The sequence below is a fragment of the Bombus pascuorum genome, chromosome 8, assembly GCF_905332965.1.
Source record: "Bombus pascuorum chromosome 8, iyBomPasc1.1, whole genome shotgun sequence".
Classification (NCBI taxonomy): domain Eukaryota; kingdom Metazoa; phylum Arthropoda; class Insecta; order Hymenoptera; family Apidae; genus Bombus; species Bombus pascuorum.
Window position 1 is genome coordinate 16,562,691 of NC_083495.1, and position 17,663 is coordinate 16,580,353.

The window sequence follows — 17,663 nt, forward strand, 5'->3', positions numbered from 1 at the left end:
AGACGATCCTTGAACAACGGCGATTATCTTTTTAATGAGAGACAAAGGCCTGATGTTCGTTTTCGAGGTGATTAACCCGCACGATTAAAACGACATGTATGGGTTTCTAGTCGGTGCATTATCGTTGTAACATTGACACACTTATCCAACTGATTCTCGTGCCAGGTAACACTGTAATATGTAACAAAGGGAGTTCGAAGACTCTCCTTGAAACGTGTTACCACGATACGAGAGTTTCGATAGTAGGCACCGAACTTGGAGTGTCTACAAAATGTACATGTACTCTGCTGTAAATCATACACCTTTTCGCATCTTCTCCTCGTAGACTCGAGGCACGCGATACTTGTTCATTCTCTCGTTATTATATCGAAGACTAATTGTATCTTGCAATATACGACGAGTTCGATTATTCCGTTCGAAACTCAACATCGCGTTCGAAGATGTCGAAGCTTAGGTGACTCACGATCGGGTAACTTCGTCTTGCTATAATTTACAGTGAAACAAGAAGGTAACGCTATTAAGTATATTATGCCAACCACTGCAATTCTTTACGCGGACATAAAGAGTTGGAGAATTTCATTGTCATACCGTGTAGGTATACTATACTTATACGCAGATACATCGTTATTCGCGTGTTCGATCAAACCCGAGGAAATTACAGGGAACGTAACGCTTCGAAATTAAACGGTCAAAGAAGTATTAATATCAAAACGATCATGAAAGATAATTTAAAGGATCGTTTTAATGGCATAGTTACTTCTCTATTCTCCCCTGTTCTTTAGAAAGGATGCTGACGGTTTTACAGTTTCCTTAAACCATCTTATCCACCGACTTGGTTTCTCTTGCCGTATTATCCGATCTACTTGTCAACTATCTCGCTTCTAAATTCGTCATAGTTGGTCCTCGGACTATCGGTCGCGTACAAAGCGATATAATCGACGAGTTGTCCTATTTCGAATCGCTGGAAATTCCACGAGCTTCGAGCGTTTTCAGAATTACAACTTCCTCTCACCCTCTAGTATTTCGTGCCGATCCTGACTATACTTATTTATTGTTATTTTCATTATATCCCTTATTTATCGTTTAACCCCCTACCGTTCGATTGCCTCTCGACTCTTCCACGTTCCTCGACTATTTTTTTCCTCGTCCATTCTCCTCTAATATTCGTTACACCCTCTCTTTCATCCCCGTCACGAGTACACCTTTTCAGCACGTGTGCCACGATTCCGGCTCGTAGCGGCACCGTACTCTAAGTTTTTCCTGCTCCTTCATCCTCGTATTAAATCTCATGCTCGTTCTAAATCTCAACGTCCTACTCCATCCGTTTGGAATAGTTGATGATACAAGTATTACGATACGAAATATTACGCTATATAATACCGAAAGAAGATCAAACAAAGTAAATCGTAAAAGACAAAGGATCTTTTTACCTCTAAACGATTCGGTGTAATTAATTATCTTCCGCCTCGAAGTAACGAGCAGAAAAATTTTCTTCGCTCAATAACGTTGCTTTTCTATCAGCCAAATATTTTCAAGTATTCTCGATTAATCGCACGGTTTTATATTCGTCGATTTCTTCGAAACGTTATTCCGTGAAATCGTGATTTATTTCTCGTTTTGTTTCGTATCTGCTGTCAACCGAGAGTACCCAGAGTATCGAAGATCGATAGTTGCGAAATACACATTCGGGTCAAATTGTTCGCAATATCGTGCCGTTTGAACAGGAACTAAGTGGCATTGAGCCAAAGCTAAAGAATTCGATTCATAGACGAATGAACATTAACGTTTCGACCATCGAGTTATCTTTCGTTAGCCTACTCGTCTCATTTCGATCTTACGTAACGTTATTTACGATTAATCACCGAAATGGAAAACGAAGAGGAGAAAGATCGTCAATTAAGAAGTTTGTTTCAACGAAACTATCGATCGCGTTGCTACAAAAATTGGAATATTTTCAAATTATAGATCGCAGAGTCAGGTCCAAACGTTATCGTGGCATTTTTTAGCGAAGCCAGTTTTCAACGGAGGAAGACCGCGCGTTACGTAAATCTACTTCCCCATAATTAACAACGCCTGTCTTATCGATTAAATATTGAAACAATAATTTGTCTCCGTGAATTACAATTAATAACAGAACGATATATTACAGCGTATGTGTTAGATTCCAAGATTATTAACGTAGCATACGAAATTCTTTCCACATATTCGAGTATTACGACTGTAACGTTATAGTAGAACTATACCATAGAGAATTAGTCTACGATTATGGGAAAAAGTGCCAGGATATATTATAATATAATATAGCATAAAAAAAAGAAAGTATAAAATAGTGTAAAAAAAGCGTGAGAAAGGGGTAACTTATAAAGAAGTATTATTTATAAATAAATTTATTGGGAATGAACTGAGAATATAGGTATATCAATTTTATGAAACGCTTACGGAGCATCTTGTCGACGTCTTTTATGACTCCACAGTACCACTCGAATAAAAGTTGACAGTAATTTTTTAACATTCTGCCAACTGTTTTATTATTTATGTTATTTTTGAATCGATAGTTTATAGCTGTATCGTCCACTATGACAATTTATCAGTAACTCGATGGAAATTGTAGGTCGAGTTTCGTTATTTTTGGAAAACTCCCATTCGTATTATAAATCTTAATGACTTTAACGTTGGATTACAATTTTCTAAATGATCCTTGTACGATAAAAGACAGGTTAATATGTATCAAAGCGTTATTAAAAATTTATAGAACACGCAGATCGTAGGCTGCGCAACGATCGATCTTCGTTTATTCCAGATATTAAAAGAACATGGAACGATAGCCATTTAATTTTAATTATGTTGAAAATTTGTATAAAATTCTCAGATAACTTCTGCCAACGACGGCAAAAATTCATCCTAATCAATTAAAAGATTAATTTTGTATCCAGGGGATGTAAAAATAGGGAAGATATAAAATATAAAAACCACAATTATACGCTCGAAAACATTTCAACAACTTTGCTGTTTGTATTAAAAAAAAAAAAAAAAAAAAGAAAGAACTTGTCCACGTATCAGCGGTCGCAAAAATATTAAACAATTCTACGTATAATACCAAATGGCTACTCGGATAACATTTTCTCTCGAGGAATCGTTGACTAGACAAAATGATAAATACGTTTGATCTCGTTCAATCTGATTCTAACTTTAACGCGTTATTTCTTTCTGTTAAGGTAATTGGATGTATGTGAATACAAAGGAACGCGTGGATAAATTGTAAGGTAGAAAATATATATTTATTTTGAATGTTAAGCGTAATTACAAAGTTTGGCATACGATACGAGCTGGTTCAGATCCGCGCGCTAGCAGCGTTACCCTATGACTGAAAAACCCTGAAGCCAACGTTGCGTGTGTACCGTTTATCGTTTGCCTTCGACGCAGTCTTTCGTCTATGCGCTGTCGATGGTTTTTTTTAAATCGTTTATTTTGCCAAGATTTGTGTTTTTTTTATACATTTTTGAAATTCACAATAAACAATGAATTTGAGTAAAGTGCGTTAGGCAAAAGTACCGATACGCGACAGTACGACGTAGCCACGCTATATTATGTGTCGTGGTTTTATGGTTTTTGTGTTTATTTTTGTTTTTCGGATTTAAGCCGCAGGGGAGCGGAGCTTTTGTGTACTCTTGTTTGTGTTGTATTTTTGTCCTGAAAATTGGCCGCAAAACAGGACTCTTTGCGCTGTCGATGGCTTCGGTGCTCGGCGACCACTTCGACACCTTCTTGCGAAAGCATCCGAATGGAAAAAAGCTGCAACAAAGGTAAATGTATCATTTAAAGATCAATTATAACGTTACCTTTTACAATAAAAACTTAATTTTTTCAGCAATTCGTAACGTCGGATGAATCGAAGACGATCTACCCGACTCGTCCTCGTTCGGAAGATTTTCTCAAGAAATTTCTGCCGATACGTCGATCTACGATAACGTCGATACCGCGATTCTACCACCGATATACCAACGTACCGATGACGACGAATACCGATACAACGTATACGTTGGTATTCCTTAGGCTACCAGCGTCTGCTCGCAAATTTACATCTTTGCCAACGTAAATAAATAAAACGGATCGATGCCTGTTCTACGCTCTCACCGCTGAAATGTAATCGAATCTGTGTAAAATAATGGTTGCCGCAGCTCGTGCCTAGAGATTCGCCTGAAAAGTTCGCAGGAGAATCGAGAAACGGAAGGATGCAATACGCACTCTCCCTGTTATCGACCATATCAAGAGTATAGCGAGAATCAAGGGAGAACGAACGATGGCGAGCAACACCGAGTCCAGCCGAGGGGTGAGTCGCGCTCCGTGTTTTACTTTCCCTGGACGAATAATACTGCAACCCCTTCGCACGACCTCGGCACACCGCAAACTAGTATCTTTAATAATATCGGATATAAGAGTAAATTAACGTTCGTTAAAATTACATAGGTAATCGAGTGTGGAGAAAAATTTGAGATATAACGATAGATGCGAATTATAATCGTATTGGAAGATTATTCGTCTCGAGAACCACGCTATTGGAAACGTGATAGAGCATTTCTTCTTTAGTGTTACATGGACAGTAAGAATCGTTCTAACGTGGATATAGTAAAGTGATACGTTCAAGGAATCAGGTACACCAGAAATTATTTTCTTCCTTTGAATTATTTAAATTCATTTCAATTGTTCGAATTGATATTCCAAGGAATCTCGATTAATCTGCGCTCAAGTGAAATACGTGTTCAAAATACTTTAAAGTTTATGTAATTGGAAAATTCCGGCAAGAGTGACCAGGGATTTCTCATCGTGTCGGTTAAGGATAAATAATAAAAGAAAATTGTGAATCGTTCGAGGATTCGTAAACCACCTTTAACGATATTTCATATAACGGTGAATTAATCGTTGGAAAAATTAAATACGCGCCCAAGCAATTCGGTAGGCTGATTAAAAGTTCAACGTGAGAATCTTACTCGTGAAATTCGAAGATTATTCGAAGGTGTTCGTTCGTAGCGTGACCGACGATCCGATTTAGCGTTATTGAAAAAATTCAAATAAGCTGGACACGATACGTCGATAGTTCTATACCGCGAACTACCTTTATTTAAATTAATATAAATTATCCAAAAATAATTTTCGGCATAGTCAAAAATTTGATTAATTCTCGTTCGAAGATCGTTTTGTCGAAAATTCGCGATACTCAATTTGAAACGTGATTTCTTAAAGGATTTCTTAAATGGAAAAATAAAAATTGTTACCGTGCATACAAAGAATGGGACGATTTAAAGAGATAACGTTTGTTAACAACGTTTAAAATAATCTCAACCAAAATTAAACACGCTTTTATGAAATTAAAATTACATCGGAATTTCTCTTATTCGAACATTTAATTGGAAAAAGGAATAAATTTATAAAGATCGTTATAAGATGAATATAAGAAAGCGACGATTCGTTGCTTGGAGAATAATAAAAATAAAAATTATCGTTACAAGGTGAATCTGATAAAGCGATTTAAACGATACTCGAACGCGCGTCCTATCGTTAAAAAGAAATATTATAAAATAGACGTCGTCGTTACAGCGTGGACGATTCGAGGGAAAATCGAAGATCGTAGAGAAGTTTAACGCTTGACAGTGTTAATTCAATTAATGCGTGAATAGTATCAGATTTTCCTAACGATTTGCCTGGTTTGCGTTCGCTCGATGTTGCGGTTTCTCGCGTTAATGTGGTTATCGATCATCGCTACGATACACAACGGAAGTGATATAAATACATGGTGAACGATGAGAAGAGAATCTCCCATAAAATACATCGGAATTTTTCTCCTTTAAAAAATTGTTCCTTGCGATCTCTATCGGATGGATGCTGCGAAATTTCTTTCTTATTTACGTTCGTTAAAAGTAGAAAATAAGCATCGCTGTAACTCGACGAAGCAAGCTTCGTTCGAACGAATTTCGATTTTAACTCTCAACTTTAACAAATATTCGAATTGCTATTGAAAATTTCTTCGAAACGGATGGATTTTAAATCGATCTAAAAATGAGATCGACATTTTTGTTATTTTGTTATCTAGAAACGCGGGGATTTTCTATTCCGAATTACTTGAATCAAACAGTAAAAATCATCGTTGCAACGTGGATGATTTAACGAACCGAACACACCATAAATTCCTCCTTTAAACGATATTCGCCATCGTCTTGACTAATTTGTAGCAAATTATGTTCGGGATATTCGAAACACGGTAGAATTTCATTTCCAGAATTCCATTGGAGAAATAAAGATCGTGTGTAATTATTCAAATTAATATTCAAAACGATATTTATATGTAAGACGTAATGTCTTCGAAATGAAATTTCAGAAAATTTGAAGGTCGCGCGAAACTGAGAATATACTTAACGAAATTTTTCTCGTTCCAAGGTCCCATTGGAAGAGCGATCGAGGATCTCTAATCGCGTTGGTTAAAAGTGGAAGATAAAAATTGTCGTAACGACAAGAAGGAGATGATTTAAAGAACTCGAGTAGACCGCAGACTGTTCCTTTAAAGACTAATCGGTACAATTTGAACCAATTTTCATGGAAATTGGATTTCTTGTCCAGTGTTAGTGAAAAAAATAACGAATCGCAAAAATTAATATAACGTCGATCCGATAAAGTATACCGAAAGAATCGAGGCATCGAGCAAACGATATTAAAAATATCTTCGATAAACTTGAATACGTGTCTTTGAAACGTTCAAATTCAAATTCTAAAAATTAATCGTCTACTCGGTTTGAACAGTGAAGTGAAAACCTGGGACAACTGGATATTCGATAAAACATTTTTATGGAGAAAATTAAGCGGACGATTAAAGTATATGTGTTCGAAGGAGACAAGTCGGTTTACGGACTGGTTTTCTGGTTTTATAGTGGAAAAATATCGATAGTTGGTGTTTCGTATTAGCAATTGTACGGTGGTTCGAGGATCGAGCATGAGTTTGACGGAGGTCCAGCTGCTGATCGGTTCGTAGGTGAAGGACCATGGCGAACGCTGGTCGATGGAGCAACACGTCCGTGGAAAAGTAAGCGTTGGATGATTTTTTTCAATTTCTTCCCTTTGCTCTTCTTTCGTTTCCATAGTACGACATTTTGATTATTATCAAATGATACGAAATTTAACACAGGGCAGAGTCGCGCGGTATCGATGGCCGTAAGCTTCTTCCTCGTACCTTGAAGCGGAGTCGGCAGAAATGAAAATTCTGGAACTTGATAGAGTGAAATTAATTTCCTGAAATTCAACGATAACAATTGGTTATTTTCAAGGATAGAAATGTTGCGATTTGTAGGAAAAATTGTCGTTCAGGACCGACCAATTGTTTCATTGGTAGATTTTTCGGTCTAAATGATTAACAACGTTAAAAAAAGGCACTCGGATGTCGGAAGACGCATCTCCGTTCAAATTCGACCTTCGCGTACATCACGAGTAAAATAAGTAATATTTTCTTGGTCTGTACATTGGACGTGTGCTCGGCCTTGGCGTTTTTGAAACATCGGTAGCCTCAGCGGCTCGTCTCTGGCTCATTTTATTTTAGAGAAGCAGCTTCAAGGCCGCATTCGCGTTCACCTCCATCACCATTTTCCTTTTTCCTGCTTTGAAATTTCAGACGTCTTTCTGAAAAACTAGAACGAGGACCGAACAAACGTTTTTTGATTTAACTTCTGTTGCAAACTGATCGAACTTACAGATAAAAAAAGATATTTCGTTTGCGCTGATCCTCGTCCGATCGTTTGGTACTGAACGACAAACACGCGCAAACGTTTCAGATTATAAAGTATATACGATGCAATGAAAATTGCAAAATTGCGACTAGCAATTACGCTTAATCGTTATTCGAATAAAAATGGCAATATGTATCTGGCGAAAAAATCAAATTTTTATTTTTTAAGCAAGTGCGTGGTTTCGCTGCACGTGTACTCTCGAGTCTAACGGACAGACCGCGGATTTTTACGCGATTTGATATTTCTACGAACGTAGCTAAAAAGGTGGAATTTATATACAGCTTTTCTCTAATATTTTATTTTCCATTTAAATATTACCACGATCGCTGCTTTACTTTAGGTATTTTATATATTCTTCCGTGTTATATGTGTATTCCGTAGGTCTTTACAGTTTTATATTTTCCATAAACGAACAAACGTGCGGACTCTACTCGTTGATATACAGTACAGTGGATAATTCGCCGTTCCGATATTTCTGTAACTTTTGAAGCGTCACTTTCTACGGCGAATATAACGATGTTGTTCCTTGCTGTGTCGCGACGATAAAATCATCATTTTTCAAATGTGCTTGATAGCAACCTACGAAGGACTTATCTGTTACTATTTGCAATGATTATTTTGCTAATGGTAATTGTAATGTAACGTAAAAGTAACGTTTGCTAATAATAATATATATAATAATATATATAATAATATAAAATATATATGTATGATTATTTACCTGGGAGGAAAGTTATTTTATAACTTAATTAATAATTGTAATGTAACGTAAAAGTAACGTTTGCTAATAATAATATATATAATAATATATATAATAATATAAAATATTATTATTAGCAAACGTTACTTTACGTTACATTACAATTAATTAAGTTATAAAATAACTTTCCTCCCAGGTAAATAATCATACATTGCGTGCTTCTTGAAAAGCGTAGAAACATATCTCGTTGAAATTCTTCGTCGACATCGAGATCCAAAATCGGCCAATTTCTACTGTCCTCCTTTGAACGCTGTTTAATTCGTCGCTCGTTAAACAAAATATGTATGCCGCTGTTGTACGTACTTCAACATACATAAAACAGATTTATCGAACTACGTAATTTACATTGTTTTGCATTTTTGATCTAACGATCCATCGATCGACGCGTCGTCACGATTCGTCGAAATCCTTCCACAGACCGATATATCAAGGTCAACGCGGATACGCTCATTATACCAGCAGTTCCTTCGTTGTAAGTTCTCGTTCAAGGTTCCGTTAGCAGCTACGGCATTTCTATCTCCGTTCGTTTCATCTTTGCATGGTCTCTCTGTTCTCTTCCCATCCCTTACATAATTGACGAGTCTGCACTCCAAGAATTGCCAGATAAATCATGCAAAATCCTGCAGTGTATCGCCATGAAACGAGAAACGTGAAACGACCGATCGTTTTATAAACGAACATCTGCAACGACCCGTAGGACATTAAAACGTATATCGATTCCTTTCACCCAAAATCTAATGAAATTATTTAGAACGAATATGTCTTTTAAATAATACCTTTTAATATATAGTAAATCGTATCAATACTCGGACACTTCATGAAATTTGAGCTAACTTATCCTTTCTTATTTTAGGAGAGGTATGTATATAATTTCACGACCTTTGTCTTATTTTATTTTATCTTGTTTTATCTTGCTTCATCTTGCTTCACCTTGCTTCATCTTGCATCGTCTTGTTTCATTTTGTTTCATCTTGCTTCATCTTGTTTCATCTTGGTTTATCTTGTTTTTACCATCATCTTGTTTTATCTTGTTTCATCTTGTTTCATCTCGTTTCATCTTGCTTCATCTTGCTTCATTTTGCTTTATCTTGTTTCATATTGTTTCACTTTGTTCATCTTGTTTCATCTTGCTTCATCTCGTTCTATCTTGGTTTATCTTGTTTTTACCATCATCTTGTTTTATCTTGTTTCATCTTGCTTCATTTTGTTTTATCTTGTTTGCTTCATCTTGCTTTATCTTCATCTTGGTTTATCTTGCTTTTATCATTATCTTGTTTTATCTTGTTTCATCTTGCTTCATCTTCACCTTGGTTTATCTTGCTTTTATCATTATCTTGTTTTATCTTGTTTCATCTCGCTTCATCTTGCTTCATCTTGTTTCATCTTGCTTCATCTTTACCTTGGTTTATCTTGTTTTTATCATTATCTTGTTTTATCTTGTTTCATCTTGTTTCATCTTGTTTCATCTTGCTTCATCTTGTCTCATCTTGTTTCATTTTATTTTATTTTATTTTATTCGCGACTCACGAAGATACATATTCGAATACTTATACAAATTTCTTACGAATATACCGCGTATTTTACACGAAACGTCATGGTATTCAATTAGAACACGTTACAAGACGTTTATCGCAAGCACATACTTTGTGGCATTTGCTAGAGTGCATTGTATTATCAAGCCATAATATTTAATGCGATAACATTTAGCACTTATTGCGTGTTTCAAGCAACTACTTACGCTATATGTACTATTTTCTTTTTTATCAGCTATGTATTAACAAGTTGTTTTGCATTTTCTACATACGTTTTCAAGTTGGTTTTATATTTTACCCGTACAACCGTGATAATCGTGTCCCATTACGCTACCGATAGAATTTTAAAAGGTTTCGTATATAATACGTTTCGTAGATAATATGCTGACAATATTCAACGCGATATGCGCTCAAATACTTTTGCGACTGTACTTTGCCTGATCGTAAAGCGCTTGATTTGTAAAACGACAAAGTTAAAGGCTTTCGAGATATCATAACGTAACGAAAGATAATTTCATAGTGATTAATTTGTTATGCGAATCATTCTGAATTTATTAAATAATAATATCGAGTTTAACGCAAGAGCGAACTTACCATATACAGTTTCGTACAGCACGCATAATGCATTCGTAAGATAAATCGGAATTTCCTCTAAATTGACTGAACGTTCGAATACTTTCATTCGAATCCCCATATATCCAACATACCAGCCGCTAGAAGACAAGTTTCCACATACCTTTAATTTCCGATTCAGTGTCACTTTATCAAGGTCCGTAGGTTTCATTTTTACAGTTGCAAATTTTTCTAGTCGTACAAACCTACGTACTACCGAACGATACGAAACTTGACATGTTGTTGCTGTGGCAGATAGAACGGTGTACAAATACCTTTTGCAGCCACTGTTACTCGACGAGATTTTCTATCGTTTCAGGTACAGGTAACCAGCGGGTGAACAAATGGAAGGCGGAAGAGCAAAAAAGGAATTGCAACGATGGTAACGGTCGCGTGTTTCCTTGGCAATGATTCTCTAGAGAATCGAAAACGCGTCGATGCGATTTTAAAGAGATAAATCGAACGGAGTAAAGCGAAAAAACGGACGAGATCTTACAATCATGGGCTCGTTGCCAAATCTTCACGAGTTGTCGAAGGACAAACTCGAAAGTCCTGCTTATAGACCGGCTCCGATCGGTGGTTTGGGACCTATACGACTGCCAGCTCAGCCTCCGCCTTTAGCACACACACATAGACGCGCTAGAAGCAGTGGTCACCATCATGCCTTGTGGGACAATGATGCTATGTTAGAGGTAAATACCTAACAAAGTATTAAACATATCTGAAAGTCGTACAGGATATAACCACGATATATCATCTTCTCGATAGTTGATGATAATTGTCCGCTTGTCCTATCTTCGGCAAATATAATTTCCACGCCCTCCTGCTCTAAAGCGAGTTTATTTATTATCGAAATTCCTATTTACAGCATATGGCAGCATATTCTCCCATCTCCTGTCGGTCAACGAGGACATCGGCGTTATCGTGGCGTCGACGAGACTCGATGAATTCATCGGCAGGAGCGTCGTCCGTTCGTCGATTGATCGCCGCCGTAAGGGCAGCTCCTTCTGGCCCTAGACCACCGAAGAAAGCCATTTTGAGGCACTGTGCTGCTCTTCTGTTAGGACACGCGAGCTGTTCAGCCGCTACGCTGCCGATATTCCCATTACAAGCCGGCCTCGGCACCTTTAATCCTCAACTAGGACCGATGTTGCTCGCTCTACTTTACGCAATCGCAACGATTACCAGTTGCTTCGCGCCAATCCTCGTACAGAGATTCGGGACGAACCTCGCCATAAGCTCTAGTCACGTGGCTACCACTATTTTCGTGGGATTGCATTTATATCCAAAGTGGTACATATAGTAGAATAAATCCTGGTAGATAGCATGGAAACGTAGTTTCAAAACACTGAGGATCTTTATGCATTTATTTGTATTGGGAAATATATATCGATGACGCAGGAGTACACAGAATACGCGTGGAAAAATATATAAAATATCAAGATGTGTAATTAATATTTATCGCTTTTGTCAGATAAAACAGCTCTTTACATAAATTCCATTTTTTAAATTATATTCATAAAGATATGAATCTGCATAAATATCCATGGTCCAGTCACGTCATAACACTGTAGGAAAAGTATTATTTTTTATATTTTATTTGTTTGTTAATAGGTACATATTATTACCTAGTTACGCGATGCTCGGTGCTTGTATGAGTTCAAATTTCATAGCAAGAGTTTCACATGTAAATGCTTCAGCGACGAGTTTAGCTCTGGTGTGCGTCGATCCCGAGGATCCTGACGAAACAAGACGCGAGTGCCTTCTAAGAAGACTTAATCGAGGAATCAAATTAGCAGAAGACATAGGTCTCGCACTGGGTATGAATATTATCCAAATTAAATACATATTACGCAAGACTTTTCTATACTAGTCTCGCAACTATACTGTTTATATTAAAGCGCACAAATTTAAAGATACAATAGCATTATGTATTTAGAATCTATGTAAGGTAATTAATTCGATACATCGTATCGCTAACGGTGAATATCCAAAATGAATAAATATTTTCTTTTCTCCTTTAGACACCTCGTACTTATAAGACCAGCTAGATGATATCACGGAATATCTGTTTTATTATACGATGACCGAAGGAATGTCTTCTTCAAATCGATTTTTAAGCAGATTTCAAGGTCATCAGTACCTTTCTTTTAATGGAATTTTTTTATACACCAATCGATGAGCTTTTTTTAATTTTTTAATATAAAAGTGTTAAAGCGCTTCTGTCCAAAAATGCATAGTTTAAAAGATATTTCAACGTTAATTTTATAAAACTTTGCGTATGAAAAGCAAGGAAAGCGATAGTTTTGTGTCTCCTCCTTTTATCCAAATTACGTGCTCCTTGAAATAACGCAACTTTCCCTTGAAAAGCGTTTTCATATAACGATAAATAAAATAAGACAGATATCTGGATATTCCATTTAGCTGACCCGGTGTACTAGGATTAAATACAAGTAAAATTTTATATTTTTAGGTTGTTTAATCGCTGCCATACTTGTAAAATTAACGGACTTGGTACCTCTTAATACAGTAAGCAGTGAGATAAATGACAAGTGTGGAGCAGAGTACTGTCCGGAAGAAATTTATCTATACAATAGCACAATTAATTTACCTACGTTATCATCCGGTACATCGCAAATATTGGTCAGCATATGGCTGGGTCTTGCTGTATTAGGATTAGGTATATCGTGCGCTTTTCTCGACTCTCGAATGAAGGAACCACAGAGTGTAAATGAAAAGCACAGCATTCAAAATATTCTGCAATCTGTGAAAGCTGCGTTCCTAGATCCTAAGTTACAGTTAGCTGCACCATTGACACTTTTTATCGGACTCGAACAGGGTTTCATCTATGCTGATTTTATAGAAGTGAGTATGACATATCTCGATTTTTTCTTTCAACTTTGTTTATAATATTGCTCGAAAGTTGTCACAGAACGCTGTTGCTTTATGATCGTTATTTATATATTATATTATGATACATGGTGAATATTTAATTATTTCTTAACAGGCATACGTAGTCTGCGCCCTGGGAGGAGCTAGCACAGTAACGATCAGTTTTTTAGCGTTAGCTTCCTTACAAGCTCTTGCTGATGTCACCCTGTCAATGTTACTGCGACATATTAAAAGATATTTCGTCGTAGGTGAGTAACATGTTGTAATTAAATTGCAGATCTTTGTGCAAATTCATATTTTTATGATTATAACTAGAACCAAAGATCAAATAATCATAGAACAAGTGGAAAATGAAGTAGAGATTCGTCTCGTGATAAGAAGATTATTTTGAAAATTTAATAAATCCATTTCATTGTCATAGTAAATTGTATTCATGGTATTTTGTTCAATAGTCGTAGGATTTGTATTCCATGCGTGTTTGCTGCTGGTCTTGACCACCTGGAGACCATCTGGCGATGACCCAGCACTTTTTCACGTTATATCTGCTGCCTGGGGAGTTTGCAACTCTATTTGGGAAACTCTGATATACAGTAAGTTCTTTTTATTGCATAATACAAGCATCGATATTATCTTATTCAATTTTTAGCTCTGGTAATGGGTTTATACCCAAACTCTTGGCAAGGACCTCTGTCGACGTCCCTCTTCTGGAAATGGCTTGGTCTTGCACTTACTCTTGGTTTACACGGACTGGTCTGCACACGACTCAGAGTACTTGGCCTTTCCAGTGTGCTAATTCTCTCGGTGCTTCCTTACGGATGGTTAGAGGTTAGACTGGCCAAAAGAGGGAAAAGTTTGGCACCATTGTGACTGGGAGATCCGACTACCAATGATCATGGATCAAATATCAAAACAGAGGCACGTCATAGAGATTGAGATAAGTTCGTTCCATTCGGCTTAAGAAGGACAAGAAGACACAACAGAAACAGAAATCCTTTCATAGAACATGCTGCAACTATGACAAAATTGCGCACGCGACGAAGAGCAAACAGCGTTGCTTTTACTTGTAATACTAAACAAAGTGTAAGCGCAAAAGATACTGAGCCTCAGCCTTCTTCTTCCACTGCGGATAATCATAGAGCTAGTATCACAAATGAGGAAAGCAGCGTTCTTCCTGTCTCTTAAGGATAAACCTCTTGGGAGTTTGCAATATCTTTCGTTTAAATTTTATAATCTGAGCTAAAGGAACGATCGCAATTCTGAATTTTACAAATTTAACTATTTTCTTGTGTGTTTTTTTCTTTAAGCGTTTTGCAATTTTAACTCTCTAGTATAATCATAAATTTTAACTATAATTTGCAATAAGAGATGAATGTACGATGAGTTTTTATATTCTTTTAGACAAAACGTTTAAAACGTATTATTTGTTTTTACAAAGGATTATTATAACGTTATACGTAACACAAAAATTAAGGAAAACACAAGAAAAATTAATAAGAATATACTTATCAAAAATGTAATCAAAAAGCTTCAAAAAAGGGAAAATTCACGCCTTACATTTTCCAATTTAAGTTCAAATCGGGGTACATTTCAATCATTTTACAATATGTATTAATAATGAATCTGTGTACCTAGTTAAATTGTATTTCAAATACAATGTATCAAATACTGGGTAAATTAAAGTCTTTCTTCAAGTTGAATGGAACGAAGAACATATTATACGTGAAATTTTTCATGTAGCAAAAGATATAAGTAAATAAACACTCTTGCGGACAATTTCTTAATCCGCCACGGTACGATCGATAAATCGGCATCGTACAAGACTGAGCGATAGCAGAATATAAATAGTTAACGATCGGATATACTAATCGTAATAGTATCTCTCTGACAAATTATTATAACTGACGTTTAACCGTCGAAACGTACCTGATGTCTTTCAAAAATACCAAATTAATTTTAATCTTGCGAAAATAGATAAAAAGGAGATTGTAAACCACATCTGCCCTGTGTCACAGAATCGAAATGAAAATCTAGCTATAAGATACTTGAACGTAAGTACAGCTATAACATAGTTCGATTCTAATTCTATATTACTACGATCAATACCAAAGTTTATCATTCACGCGAGAAAATAAATTAACATAAGAATTCGTTGTACAAATGAAACGTTTTTTTATGAAAAAGGAATATCTTAATTTAGAAAAAAAAAAAAAAAATAATGCTTTAACGAAAAAGCCAATATTACTCTATTTATCAAGCTAAAGCATAAAGTATCATTGATTATGAACTTCAAAGGGAATCGAATAATCCTAAGTCAATAATTAATTAATTAATAACATTAAAAAGATAAATGTTAATGAAACTTTTTTCCAACATACAAAATTTGTCCTATTTTTCTGTATTATAAAAACGTTATTTGTTACTTCGCTAATTATATCTGGAAAGGATGAAATTGTAGCACACGCGATCCATTCTGTCCTGTACATAACGACCAAATAAGTGTAATACGTAAAATGCTCGATATTTATCGTATTTTTTACCACGTTATCTTTCAACGTATTCACCATATCATGAATGTACATTTAGTTACGCTTCTTATAGGTATCTTTTGTGTATAAAAGTTATAACTTGTATAATTCCATGAAATAATACAGAGTTGCATTTTATTGATAAATTTTAAACTAAGGACATTGTAATATCGATATGATATGAGAGGAACTTTAAATACAAATTAACACGTGTTATCTTGAATAATTGTTACAAAAGTAAAACATCGACACATGTTTGATGGTAATTTAGCAGATAGGTATTTATATGAGAATATTTCATAATTTATACAATTAAGAAGAGACACGAATAGCCGGACTATTTGTAAGTTTACCGTGAAAGATTTTCAAGCGCAAAGTCGCTTTTCTTGTTGCCATAATTTCCGATTGTATGACTGATAATTTGTATTACTTCGTGCATAACGCATTCAAACCAAAACATAACCAAATTAATTCATATAATAGTATCATATTTGTATGTATACCGATATATTTTGCAATCTTGAAATAAATTATATAATTAATTAAGAATCCGTATAAGCAGAGATATAAGAACAAAAGAACACTTTGGAAAGTGTCGAAAAAATACAAAAGAAAAAGATTTGTTAATCGTTGCAAAGACTAGGACAAGAAACGCTACTTCCAAAACCAATGAGAAATTCAATATAAAAATCTTTAGCAATAAATTTGCTCATTTTCATTCAAATAAGAAATGCTAAATATTTGAACCGAACTTATGTGTTACGGTGAATTCTATAATAGAAGAGAACAAATGGAAGCGAAATGTTCCTGTCCTAGTATACAAGCATGGATTTAGAAATGGTACTGGAGAGGCATATATTAACTGTATTTCGTGAAATAATAAATATTATCTTATTTTATATCGATCGATGTTTCAATCAATCTTCTTCTTTGACAGACTTATAATCCCAGAACAAGATTTCGATTTATATACACATACGTATATGTATGTAATAAAGTCTCTCTCCGAATAAAGGTAAATTGCATGAGAACATTATTAGAGAGAATATTATTTCTGCTTTTTAGATTACATTTATGTGAGCTACACATAAATAGATGCTAACAACATTGATTGTTAAAAACGACATAGTAAACACTATATTGTATTACTTTCATCATAAATATATTATTTTCACACACACAGGTAGGTATTTTTCATAATATTCAGCCAAGAGAAAGTATTTTTTTATAAGTTCGTTCTGGCAGTAAAATGTATATCCTTGGTAATGAACGTTACTTCGTATAATTATGTATTGACTCGTGTAATATGTATCACACACGAGGATAATAACTATATATTCACTTTCTTCGCTACTCATCTCTTTTATTAGTCTCGTGTCATTGCCCCGTATAAATTCTACTTCAATGGTGATGACAAATGCGACCCATCATGGCATTATAGTTTTATACTTATAGCATACAAGTTTCTTTAATAACATTAACTATCTAAATTATTGTCATCATCACGAGACATATAGAAATTAATTAATGTATCGACGTGACAGCCGAACACTAAAATATAACAAATAGAATT

General features: G+C 35.4%; 1 protein-coding gene and 1 long non-coding RNA gene across 3 annotated transcripts; both read left to right on the forward strand.

Moving 5' to 3' along the window:
- The first annotated feature begins 3,651 nt into the window (after positions 1–3,651).
- LOC132909850 (uncharacterized) lies at positions 3,652–6,630 on the forward strand. Of its 2 annotated transcripts, none has more exons than XR_009658630.1 (2): positions 3,652–4,652; positions 6,433–6,630. It is a non-coding gene; the product is annotated as an uncharacterized LOC132909850 (long non-coding RNA). The 2 variants fall into 2 exon arrangements; XR_009658631.1 differs by having other exon boundaries at positions 3,652–4,330.
- A 173-nt stretch (positions 6,631–6,803) lies between these two features.
- LOC132909849 (protein unc-93 homolog A) lies at positions 6,804–16,989 on the forward strand. Its single transcript, XM_060964975.1, has 8 exons — positions 6,804–7,072; positions 10,993–11,365; positions 11,542–11,966; positions 12,288–12,493; positions 13,147–13,538; positions 13,681–13,813; positions 14,018–14,155; positions 14,212–16,989. The coding sequence occupies exons 2-8, from the start codon at positions 11,174–11,176 to the stop codon at positions 14,430–14,432; spliced, it is 1,707 nt and encodes a 568-aa protein (XP_060820958.1). The 5' UTR covers positions 6,804–7,072; positions 10,993–11,173; the 3' UTR covers positions 14,433–16,989.
- Positions 16,990–17,663: the final 674 nt, after the last annotated feature.